Source organism: Hemitrygon akajei, chromosome 30, assembly GCF_048418815.1.
Source record: "Hemitrygon akajei chromosome 30, sHemAka1.3, whole genome shotgun sequence".
Lineage (NCBI taxonomy): Eukaryota > Metazoa > Chordata > Chondrichthyes > Myliobatiformes > Dasyatidae > Hemitrygon > Hemitrygon akajei.
In genome coordinates, this window is record NC_133153.1 from 8,955,789 (window position 1) to 8,968,217 (window position 12,429).

Sequence of the window (12,429 nt, forward strand, 5' to 3'; positions counted from 1 at the left end):
GTAAACAGTATAACACTCCTGGTGCTTCATACATGATGAGACCTGGGTGGTGGCACGGAGTTCAGTAAAAGTTCAAAGTCAATTTATTTTCAAAGTACACATATGGCACCATAAACAACTCTTGAGATTCATTTTCTTGTGGGCATACTCAATAAATCTATAGAATAATAACCATAACAGAGTCAATAAAAGACCACTCATCTAGGGCATTCAACCAGAGTGTAGAAGACAACAAACTGCAAATACAAAACACAGAAATAAGCAATAAATATCAAGAACATGAGCTGAAGAGTCCTTGAAAGTGAGTCCATTGGTTGTGGGACCAGTTCAATGTTGGGCAAGTAAAGTTGAGTGAAGTTATCCCCTTTGGTTTAAGAGCCTGCTGTTTGAGGGGTAATAACTGTTCCTGAACCTGGTGGTTTGGACCCTGAGGCTCCTGTACCTTCTTCCTGATGGTAGCAGCAAGAAGAGAGCATGTCCTGGTTAGTGGGGTCCCTGATGATGGATGCTGTTTTTCTGCAATAGCATTTCATGTCGATGTGCTCAAAGGTGGGGAGGGCTTTGCCTATGATGGACAGGGCCACATCCACTACTTTTTGTAGGATTTTCCGTTCAAGGGCATTGGTATGTCTACACCAGACTGTGATGCAGTGAGTCAATATACTCTCCATCACACATCTAAAGAAGTTTGTCAAAGCTTTAGATATACTGAATCTCTGCAAACTCCTAATGAAGTAGAGGCACTGCTGAGCTTTCTTGATAATTTTACTTACATGATAGGCCCAGGATGGGTCCTCCGAAATTAAAACACCTAGGAATTTAAAGTTGCTAACCCTCCCCAACTCTGATCCTCCAATGAGGGCTGGCTCATGGACCTCTGGTTTCCTTCTGCTGAAGTGTATAATCAGCTCCTTGGTCTTCCTGACATTGAAAATCTGGCTGAATGGTCTCACATCAACAACCTCTCACTCAGTCTCCCTCCTATATGCTGATTCATCATCACCTTTGATTCGGTCTATGACAGTGGTGTCGTCAGGGCACTGGAGCTGTGCTTAGCCACACAGTCAGAATCAGAATCAGGTTTATTATCACCGGCATGTGATGTGAAATTTGTTAACTTAGTAGCAGCAGTTCAATGCAATACCTAATCCAGCAGAGAGAAAAAAATAATAAATAAATTTTTTAAAAAAATAAACAAATAAATCAATTACACATATTGAATAGATTAAAAAGCACAAAAACAGAAATACTGTATATTAAAAAAAGTGAGGTAGTGTCCAAAGATTCAATGTCCATTTAGGAATCGGATGGCAGAGGGGAAGAAGCTGTTCCTGAATCGCTGAGTGTGTGCCTTCAGGCTTCTGTATCTCCCACCTGATGGTAACAGTGAGAAAAGGGCATGCCCTGGGTGCTGGAGGTCCTTAATAACAGACACTGCCTTTCTGAGACACCGCTCCCTAAAGGTGTCCTGGGTACTTTGTAGGCTAGTGCACAAGATGGAGTCATAAGTGTAAGGTGAGCAGAGCGAGGGCTAAGCACACAGCAAGTGAGGCAATCCAGGATCCATTTGCACGAGGAGGTTTTGAGGCCAAGGACTAGGAACTTATCGATTAGTTTTGTTGGTATTGAATGCCGAACTACAGTCAATGAAGAGCTTTCTCATGTATGCATCTTTGCTGTCCTGATATTCCAGGGTTGAGTGAAGAGCCAGTGACATGGCATCTGCTGTGGACCTGCAGGCAAATTGGAGCAGATCTAAGTTACCTCTTAGGCAGGAGTCGATATGTTTCATCACCAACCTCTCAAACTCTCATCACTAAGGATGTAAGTGCTAACGGGGGATAGTCACTGAGGCAGGTCACCATGCTTTTCTTACAACCAAGGTGTGTTCATTCAGATCCACAGATGAATCCTTGAACAGGGCCCAGTCCACTGACTCAAAGGTGCTCCTCTGCCTCCCGCGACCACCTCTTAGTACGCTTAATTATAGTCGGCTGCTGATGGTGAGGATCACAGATGACAACCCCCTAAGTAAATAGGTTGAGGGGGAAATACCTGCTCCTGAACCGATGGTGTGGAGCCTGAGGCTCCTGTACCTTCTTCCTAATGACAGCAGCGAGAAGAGAGCATGGCCTGGGTGGTCGGGGTCCTTGATGATGGATGCTGCTTTCCTGTGACAGTCCTCCATACAGATGTGCTCAATGGTGGGGAAGCCTTTACCTGTGATGGGTAGGACCATATCTACTACTGTTTGTAGGCTTACTTGTACAAGGGTATTGGTGTTTCCATACCAGGCTGTGATGCAACCATCAATAAACTCTCCACCACACATCTACAGAAGCTTGTCAAAGTTTTAGATGTCATGCTGAATCTTTGCAAACTTCTAAGGAAGTAAAGGCATGCCTTGCTTTCTTCATAATGGCACTTGTATGCTGGACCTGGGACATCTCCTCTGAAATACTAACACCCAGCAATTTAAAGTCGTTGAGCTGCTCCCCCTCTGATCCCCTGAAGCGGACCGTCTCATGGACCTCCGGTTTCCTCCTACTTAAGTCAATAATCATCTCCCTGGTCTTGCTGGCATTGATTAACAGGTTGTTGTTATGACACCACTCAGCCAGTTTTTCAATCTCCCTCCTGCACGCTGATTCGTCACCACCTTTGATTCGGCCAAAGACAGTGGTGTCGCTAGCAGATTTAAGTATGGCATTGTGCTTAGCCACACAGTTATAAATGTAAAGCGAGTAGAGCAGAGAGCTAAGCACACAGCCCTGTGGTTCACCTGTGCTGATGGAGATCGTGGAGATGTTGTTGCCAATCTGAACTGACTGGGGTCTGCAAGTGAGGAAATCGAGGGTCCAATTGCACAAAGAGGTATTGAGCCCAAAGTCTTGAAGTTTATTGATTAGTTTTGATCAGTTGATGGTATTGAATGCTGAGCTATAGTCAATGAAGAGCATCCTGATGTATGCATCTTCACTGTCCAGATGTTCCAGGATTGAGTGAAGAACCAATGAAATGGCATCTTGCATTGACCTGTTGGAGGGGATCCAAGTAGCTTCTCGGGCAGGAGTTGATAAACTTCATCACCAGCCTCTCAAAGCATTTCATCACAGAGGATGTAAGTGCTACTGGACAATAGATGTTGAGGCAAGTTACAAAGTTCTTCTTGGGCCCCGGTATAATTGAAGCCTGCTTGAATCATGTGGGCACCTCAGACTGCTGAAGTGGGAGGTTAAAGATATCGGTGAACACTCCAGCCAGTTGATCAGTACGGGGCTTCAGTACTCAGCCAGGTACCGCGTCTGGGCCGTATGCTTTCCATGGGTTCGCCCTCCCGAAGGATGCCCTCACGTCAGCCTCAGAAACTGAAATCACAGCCTCATCCGGTGCTTTGGGAGTTCCTGAAGGTGCCTCAATTATTTGATGGTCAAAGCAAGCATAAAAAACATACAGCTCATCTTGGAGCAAAGCCAATTGTTCACCCATACTGCTTGGTTTCACTTTGTAGGAGGTGATCAGCCTCCTCCCTCCCTCCTTCCTCCCTCGGAGTGTCAGACACCCTGAGCCAATAGGCTGGTCCTGGACTAATTTCCACTTGGCATTATTTACTTATGATTATTTAATTATTTATAGTTTCATATTGCTATATTTCTACACTATTCTTGGTTGGTGCGACTGTAACGAAACCCAATTTCCCTCGGGATCAATAAAGTCTGTCTGTCTGTGATAGTATTCAAGCCCTTGTGGATTCAAGTTTAGGCTGGAATTCCCGCTTCGCCCGTGAGATGGCTTTCTGGAGATCACACTTGCACCTCTTGTACTTAACTTGGTCGCAAGACCTGAATGCCACTGATCTGGCCCTCATGGTTCATCCAGGGCTTCTGGTTAGAGAAGACTCTGAATGACTTTGTGGGGACACACTCATCTACGACTGTTTGTATAATGTCTTTGACAACCATGGTGTATTCATTCAGATTCTGTGATGAGTCACTGAACATGGCCAAGTGCACCAACTTGTAGAAATCCATAGCTGGTTCCTCTGTCTCCTGCAACTACCTCTTTGTTGTCCTTGTCTCTGGGGCATTGCTGCAGGTAGAAGGAGGACAGCTAAGTGATCAGATTCCTCAAAATGTGCTCTAAGCATGGAGTGGTAGGCATTCCTAATCGTTCGTAACAGTGGTCGAGTGTGTTGGGACCCCTGGTGCTGTAGGTGATATGTTGATGACAACTGGGCAGAGATTTCTTCAAACAAGCCTGATTGAAGCCCCCAACAATGATTTGTAAAGCGCCTGGGTTGGCTGTTTCTTGTTTGCTGATTGCAGTCTGGGTAAAGAAGCTGTTTCCCATTCTAACTCTTCTTGTACTAATGCTACAATATCTCATACCTGATTGTAGGAAGTCAAAGAAGTTGTTGGATGGATGGAGGAGATCACTTATAATGCTAAAGTCCCTGCGTATGCAGCACTCCTGATAAATATCCTGAAGGGAGCCCCCGATGATCCTCTCAACATTCCTCACAAGCCTTTCTAGGGATTTGGGGTCAGATGTACCAGACAGAAATGTAGCTGGTAGGTCACTCTCTATGGCACTACTGTAAAAATCAGAACTCGTCTCAATCTCCTCAGGAACTGGAGTTGTTGCTGGGCTTTCTTGACCTAAGAGATGATGCTGAGGGACCAGGTGAGATCATCCATTATGTGCTCTCCCAGAAACTTGGTGCTCTTAACTCTCTCCACAGAGGAGTCATTTATTGCAAAGCAGAGTGGCCTGTCTTCAACTTCCAAAGGTCCACAATCATCTCCTTGGTCTTGTCTGTGTTGTGCTCACACTGTTCTACCAGCTGCTCCACCACCTCTCTGTATGCCGTCTCATTGTCATTGTTGATGAGGCCAAACACCGTTACGTCATCAGCGATTTTGATGATTCGGTTCGAACTGGATCTGGCAATGCAGCCAGACTCCAGCCATGGGCTGACCATGTAGCCCTGGGAGTACCGATGTTCAATGTGATGGAGCTAGAGACCTTTCTGACAACGTGGCCTTTCTGTCAAGAAGTCCAAGATACAGTTACAGAGAGAGGTGTTGAAAACTAATGAGGGCAGTTTACCCACCAGCTTCTGAGGGATGATCGTATCAAATGCTGAGCTGAAGTTCACAAACCTGGCGAATGAGGCATCATTTTCCAGGTGGGACAGAACGGGATGGAGTGCAGTGGCTATGGCATCATCAATGGACTGATTTAAGCGACTGGCAAACTAGAAAGGGTCCAATGTTGCAAAAAGATGGGATTTAATCCGATCTATAACTGGCCGCTCAAAAGCGCTTCATTATTGTTGAGGTCAGTGCCAGTGGATGTTTGGTCGTTGGGTCAGATCACTGGGCACTGGGATGATGGTGGCCATCTTGAAGCCTGTGGGGACAGTGGACTGACCTAGAGAGACATTGATGCTCGGGTGGGGGGGCCTTCCTTGCCAGAATGCCTTTCCATGCATCAAACTGAGCGTAAAAGATATTCAGCCTTCCAGGACGAGAGAGTTCATCGTCATTAACAAGCAGGGTGGATTTGTCCTGTCACGCTCGGTGTCACAGAAGGGGCTGTATATTCTCTGTGAGTAATCCTGTCTCGCCTTCCTGACGGCACAGGAAAACCAAACTCATGCTGACGTGAGAGCCATCTTATCCCACATTCCGATCATTCAGTGTGTTGGGACCTCTGCTGTTAGCCATGGCTCCTGCCTTCACAGAGCTCTGGTCACAACCTCAATGCGCTTCTCTGTATACCCAGTCACAGATCGCGCATACTCATCGATGCTGATCCTCTTGTTGGTTCAATGCAGTCTGCCCCTGGAGATCGTGACTGCTGTGATGGAACAATACTTTACCTTACTGGGAAGCAGTGCCACTGAGGGCAACGTAGTGGCACAATGGGTAGAACTGCTGCCTCGCAGTGGCGGGACCTCTGGTGCTGTCTGAGTGGAGTTTGCACGTTCTCCCTGTCACTATCTGGGTGTCCTCTGGAGGTTAATCAGCCACTGTAAATGGCCTCAAGTGTGAAGTCTGGCAAGAGCTCATGAGAGAGTGAGGAGGATAAACGTGAGGCGTTGTTGTAAGATCAGTGTAAACGGGTCGTTGATAGTTGGCGTGGACTCAAGCAACCACAGGTTCTGTCTGCCTGCTGTATCTCTCTAAGACTCCTTGACTCCTGACCCCATTTAAAGGCAAAACATCAACTGCAACCATGGCTTCCATCCAGAGTATACACATGCCCCATCACCAAGACCCAAATCTGCTGCTTCTCATCATTTACAACCACTCTTACAATGACCATGTTATACCTACTTGCTTCCAAGCCCCGTCTGGTTACTTTCAGCTGGAGGAATTGAATACGTAATTAGGGAAGTTATACTTCACATATATAGGACATTGGTGAGACCACATCTGCAGGACTGTGGACCGGATGGGATGTTACTGCGTTCAAAGTTCAAAGAAGGTTGACTAGATTAACACCCAGATTAATACTGGGTGGTTTGGCATATGAGGAAAGGTTGGACAGGCAAGGCTTATACCCACTGGAGTTTAGACAGGTGAGAGGAGACTTCATTGAAACAGAATACCTTGACAGTTCTTGTCTGGGTGGACGTGGAGAGGATTGTTCCTGTGGGAGAATCTAGAACGAGGTTCAATTTTTCAAATTGTCTTCCTCAAAGGATTGTGGAAGTTCAGGAACCTTCCAGGCAGAAGTATAGAAATTCTTGATACACTAGGAGGTAAAAGGTTGTCATGGAGAGTGGGTGGGAAAGGGTGGAGAATGCAGAATTAAATTGTAACACATCAGCAGTCACCTTATTTACCGGTGAGCAGATTAGTTGGGCTGTGCATCCTCTTCCTGTTCCTAATCGTTTATTCATGGGACCTTCACCAGCCTTAAATATCTGCACTGCTCTGCTCCTGGTCAGATGTCATCCCTGAACTCACTCCACCCGTAATGAACAGGCACGCCTTCAGCTTCCACATGTCCAGATTTCCCTCCTTAAACCGTCTTGCTCTCCATTTCTGGCTCTCCTCCAAAGCACGCCAGGGACAACCTCTCTGACTCAGCTTCTGCCGAACTGTCCTTGGGCACCAAATCTTGCCTGATGCATTGTATCAACGCAAGCTATTTCGGACACTGTGCATGGTTAGCTGACTTATTTTGCTCTATCGCAAGCGTTTGGAATTATGAAGATAATTTTCTATTAAAGGGCATCCAATGCTCAAAAACTTGTACCTTCATTAGTAACTGAAGGGCATTCCAAACATAAAATCAATTTCACGGGGTCACATAGATCTATCATCAGTGACAATAGCCAATACAGTTTCAACATAATCAATAAAGCTACTATAATCCAAATTTGGACTGCCCTTTCTGAAGTCACCTTCGAAAAATTATTCAATTAATTGAGTTACCTTCAACATACGATGATTTTTAAACTGCATTCTTTTGCTCATCAAGCGCTGTCACCAGCCAGGGGCTCACTGAAATTAATTCTGTATCGGCTCATACTCACTGTCGTCGGGTTTCATCTGTCCCAGGGGTCTTCTGACGGGGGTCCCAGACACAACAACGGACGATGCACGGCCATGGTAGCCGACGGGTAAATACAACCTGAGAAGGTACCACACAGAGTGTTGGTTTAAACTCTGCAATGCCCACCTTCACACTGTGATCATGTATCATAAGCGGAGTTGACCTTGGACTCCTGCACGTGGCAAGTATGTCAGTCACAACGTACGCCAGCAGGACAAAATTCAGCCCATCGATGAATCTAACCTAAATCATGTCCTGTGTTTAGTCAGAGGGATATACCACGTGGAAAATTATCCCTGCTGCCCAATCCTAGCTCATCTGATTTGCCAGCTTTTGGTCCATAACCTTCTAAACCATGTACCTACCCAAATGTCTTAAAAATTGTTACCACACCAATTCCTCTGGTGGGGGGGGGGGGGGGGGGGGGGGGGGGGTGTGTGTGTGTGTGTGTGTGTGTGTGTGTGTGTGTGTGTGTGTGTGTGTGTGTGTGTGTGTGTGTGTGTGTGTGTGTGTGTGTGTGTGTGTGTGTCTATATATCTATCACCCTTTGTGTAAAAATACTGCCCTTCAAGTTCCTATTAAATCTTTCTCCTCTCACCTTAAACCTGTGAGTGCTCCAATTTCCTCCCACTTTCCAAAGATGTGTGGTAAGGGTTAACTGTAGGCATGCTATGTTGGCAATCGTTAACCATTTTATAAACCCTCAAATCAGAAATATCTTTTAAAAACAGAAAGCTAAGTTCCCCCCCCCCCCTTTCGTTCTTACTCTTGAATTATGCTTCTGTATCTACACACCAAACTTCATATAGCAATGTGTATTCTTACACCAGGCCTCACTATGTCCTGTCATTCCATTAGAACCATAAACGGGAGATATCATAGGCTCAATAAACTGATTAGAAAAGTTGGCTCTGTTACAGGAGTTACACGGGGGCGACGGAGGAGAACCCACGTGTAGGACACCGGCACATCGACTGAGTTGGAGAGGCTGGCGCAGACCTGAACGTAGAACAGGAAACCAGAGGAATCTTGACAAGGAGACGGGGTTTACAGGGACTACCTAGAAACTAGAGTGGAACTTGGAACTAACAGTTCTAATCGGACAAGGGAACGAAGTATCACACGAGAATAGACCAACAAACTGGCAACCTGTGATAGTGTCGCCATCGTATTTATTTCCCAGTCTCCGATGAAAGCCAGGTGTACGGTAATTGGGCAAACTAGCAGCAAATGGAAATCAAATGACTGAGATTGGGGCATAATCAGGGAGAAGGAAGTGTTAAAGGGGAACGGCCAACGACAATAGGAGTCAAACTGGACACACTGGAGGCTGTGATAGAACAAAGAAGCCAATGAAAATCCTGGTAATTCTGGACAATGTTTCTCACTCTCTGCATGCCATCTTGGCTGAACAGAGGAGTGCTTTTAGTAACAAACTAAGACAACTGTGCTGCTCCAGACAACACTACATGAGGTCATTGTTACCCTCGGCCATTAGGCTCTATAGTGAGTCAACCTATAGCCAGGGAAGTGATGACCCCCCACCCCACAGATTGTTGGTGGTAACTTATTTTTATTTCTTTCTTAATTCTCTTCTAACATTTGTCTGTCTCTGAACTTGTGATGCTACTGAGACACTGCAGTTTCCTTTGGGATCAATAAAGTATCTGTCGGTAGAAAGTGCTGATCTGTGACCCTGTCCTCTCCAGCCATCACGACACAAATGTGAAACAGAAACTCACATTCTGCTGGGAAGACTGATTGCTGCCCCTTTGTTTCTGGGCTTATACTGCCTACAGCAGACACTTCAGGGCTCAGGAGAGATGCCACTAATGCTGCCGCTCCAAAATCCTTCATATCTACTGGCAGTTCAGTTACCCAACATCGGTATCCTCCCCCAGGTCAATACCCCCAGCATCGATGCCCTTGTAATACTCAGCCAATTGCATTTGGCAGGCCGTTTCACTTGCATCCCTAAGACAGAAACTCTACTCCAGGCTCTCCCATAGGAAGAGTATTCCAGGCAGACAGCAGACATTTCAAGACACAGGTAGCATGATAGTATAGTGGTTAGCACAATGCTTTACAGTTTAGATGACCCTGGTTCAATTCCCACCACTGCCTGTTAGGAGTTTGTCCATTCTCCCTGTGACCACGTGGGTTTATTCCAGTTTCCTCCCACAGTCCAAAGAAGTACCAATTAGTAGGTTAATTGGTCATTGTAAATTGCCCCATGATTAGGCTGGGGTTAAATCAGGGGAGTTCTGGCCAGAAGAGCCTGTTCTCTGCTGTATCTCAAGAATTTAAAATTTTTTTATTTCCAAAGCCTCCTTGAAAACTAGGAGCGTTTCCACTGACTTGTGTGAATCTCGGACCCGAGGAGCATCGAGGCTGATATTCAGAACGCTGGGCGCGGGCACTGGTGACACACAGAGAGCCCTGTGTAAGTGCAGCAGGAACACGGCAGATCACAAGGCTCCACAAGCACATCCCATCATTCACCCCGTTTCCATGGTGGCAGAGTCTGCAGTTCATACACTGGCCTCATCAGTCACCTCAGAAATTCAAAGTTCAAAGTATTATCCGAGCACATACCGCACACGTCACCACATACAACCCTGAGATTATCCGAGCACATACCATACACGTCACCACGTACAACCCTGAGATTATCCGAGCACGTACCGCACACGTCACCACGTACAACCCTGAGATTATCCGAGCACGTACCGCACACGTCACCACGTACAACCCTGAGATTATCCGAGCACGTACCGCACACGTCACCACGTACAACCCTGAGATTATCCGAGCACATACCATACACGTCACCACGTACAACCCTGAGATTATCCGAGCACGTACCGCACACGTCACCACGTACAACCCTGAGATTATCCGAGCACGTACCGCACACGTCACCACGTACAACCCTGAGATTATCCGAGCATGTACCGCACACGTCACCACGTACAACCCTGAGATTATCCGAGCACGTACCGCACACATCACCACGTACAACCCTGAGATTATCCGAGCACGTACCGCACACGTCACCACATACAACCCTGAGATTTTTTCTCTTGTGGGCATACTCAACAAACTATAGAATAGTAACTGTAAATGGGATCAATGAACAGCAAACTGTTGAAATATAATTATAAATAAATAGCAATAAATAACAAGAACATGAAATAACAAGATAAAGAGTCCTTAAATTGTGATAATTGATTATGGGGATGTCTCAATTAACAAACGTTATTATTCTCATCTGTTCAAGATCCTGATAGGTAGTAACTGTTCTTGAACCTGGTGGTGCGAGTCCTGAGGCACCTGTACCTTCTACCTGATGGTAGCAGTGAGAAAAGAGCCTGGACTGAATGGTGAGGACCTTTGATGATGGATGTTGCTTTCCTACCGAAGTGTTTCATGTAGATGTGCTCAATGGTTGGGAGTGTTTTACCCATATATACTGGGCCAAATGCACTATCTTTTGGAGGATTTTCCGTTCAAAGGCATTGGTGTTCCCATACCAGGCCAGAATGCAGCCAGTCAGCACACTTTCCACCTCACATCTATAGAAGTTTATCCAGATTTCAGATGTCGTGCGAAATCTGTGCAGCCTTCTAAGGAAGTTGCGATGCTTTTGTGCTTTCTTTGCAATTACATTTCTATCCTGAACAGGTGCTCTGAGATAGTGACACCCAGGAATTTAAAGTTCCTGACTCTCTCCACCTCTGATCCTCCGATGGACCTCTGCTTTCCCTCTCCTGATGTCTATTCAGTTCCTTGGTCCTGCTGACATTGAGTGACAGATTGTCATTATGACACCACTCAGCCAAATTTTCAAGCTTTCTCTCCAATGCTGATTCATCACCACCTTTGATAGAGCCCACAACAGTGGTGTCATCAGCAAACTTGTTTATGGTGTTGGAGCTGTACTTAGCCACACAGTCATAAGTGTAAATTGAGCAGAGCAGGGGGCTAAGCACACATCCCTGTGGTGCTCCTGTGCTGATGGAGATCATGGAGATGCTTTTGCCAAACTGAGCTGACTGGGGTCTACAAGTGAGGAAATCCAGGATCCAATTGCACAAGGGGATATTGAAGCCCAGGGCTTGGACTTCACTGATTAACTTGGAGTTAAATGCTGAGCTGTAATCGATAAAGAGCATCCTGATGTATGCTTCCTTCCTGTCCGGATGTTCCAGGGTTGTGTGAAGAGCTAATGAGATGGCATCCGCTGTAGACCTGTTGCTTCGGTAGGCAAATTGGAGCAGATCCAAGTTGCCACTCAGGGAGGAGCTAATATGCTACAACACCAGCCTCTCAAAACACTTCATCACTGTGGATCGAGGTGCCACTGGGCAAGAGTCAGTGAAGCACGTTACAACATTCTCCTTAGGCACCGGTATATTTAAAGCCTGCTTGAATAATATGCTTACCTCAGACCGGAGTGAGAGGGTGAAGATATCCAAAAACACACCAGCCAGCTGGTCAGCACAGGTATTCAGTACTTGACCAGGTACTCTGTCCGGACCAGATGAATTCACTCTCTTGAAGGTAGACTGCACATCTTCTTCTGATACTGAGACCAAAGGATCATCAGGAGACATGGGCGCGTGATGGTTCCTACACGTTCTGATGAGCAAAGCGAGCACAGGGGGCATCGAGCTCATCTGGAAGCGAAGCTCTACTGTCCAGAACGAGGGGTCACAGTTTAAGGATAAAGGGGAAGCCTTTTAGGACCGAGATGAGGAAAAACTTCTTCACACAGAGAGTGGTGAATCTGAGGAATTCTCTGCCACAGGAAACAGTTGAGGCCGGTTCATTGGCTGTATTTAAGAGGAAGTTAGATCT

General features: G+C 46.2%; 1 protein-coding gene across 1 annotated transcript in view; it reads right to left on the reverse strand.

Annotated features, from left to right (window-relative positions):
• Positions 1–12,429, reverse strand: part of fah (fumarylacetoacetate hydrolase (fumarylacetoacetase)) — a 59,719-nt gene that overhangs the window by 25,352 nt on the left and 21,938 nt on the right. The window contains exon 6 of the mRNA XM_073032956.1: positions 7,550–7,647. Within this exon, the coding sequence (XP_072889057.1) occupies positions 7,550–7,647 (98 nt within the window). The remainder of the gene's footprint in view (positions 1–7,549; positions 7,648–12,429) is intronic.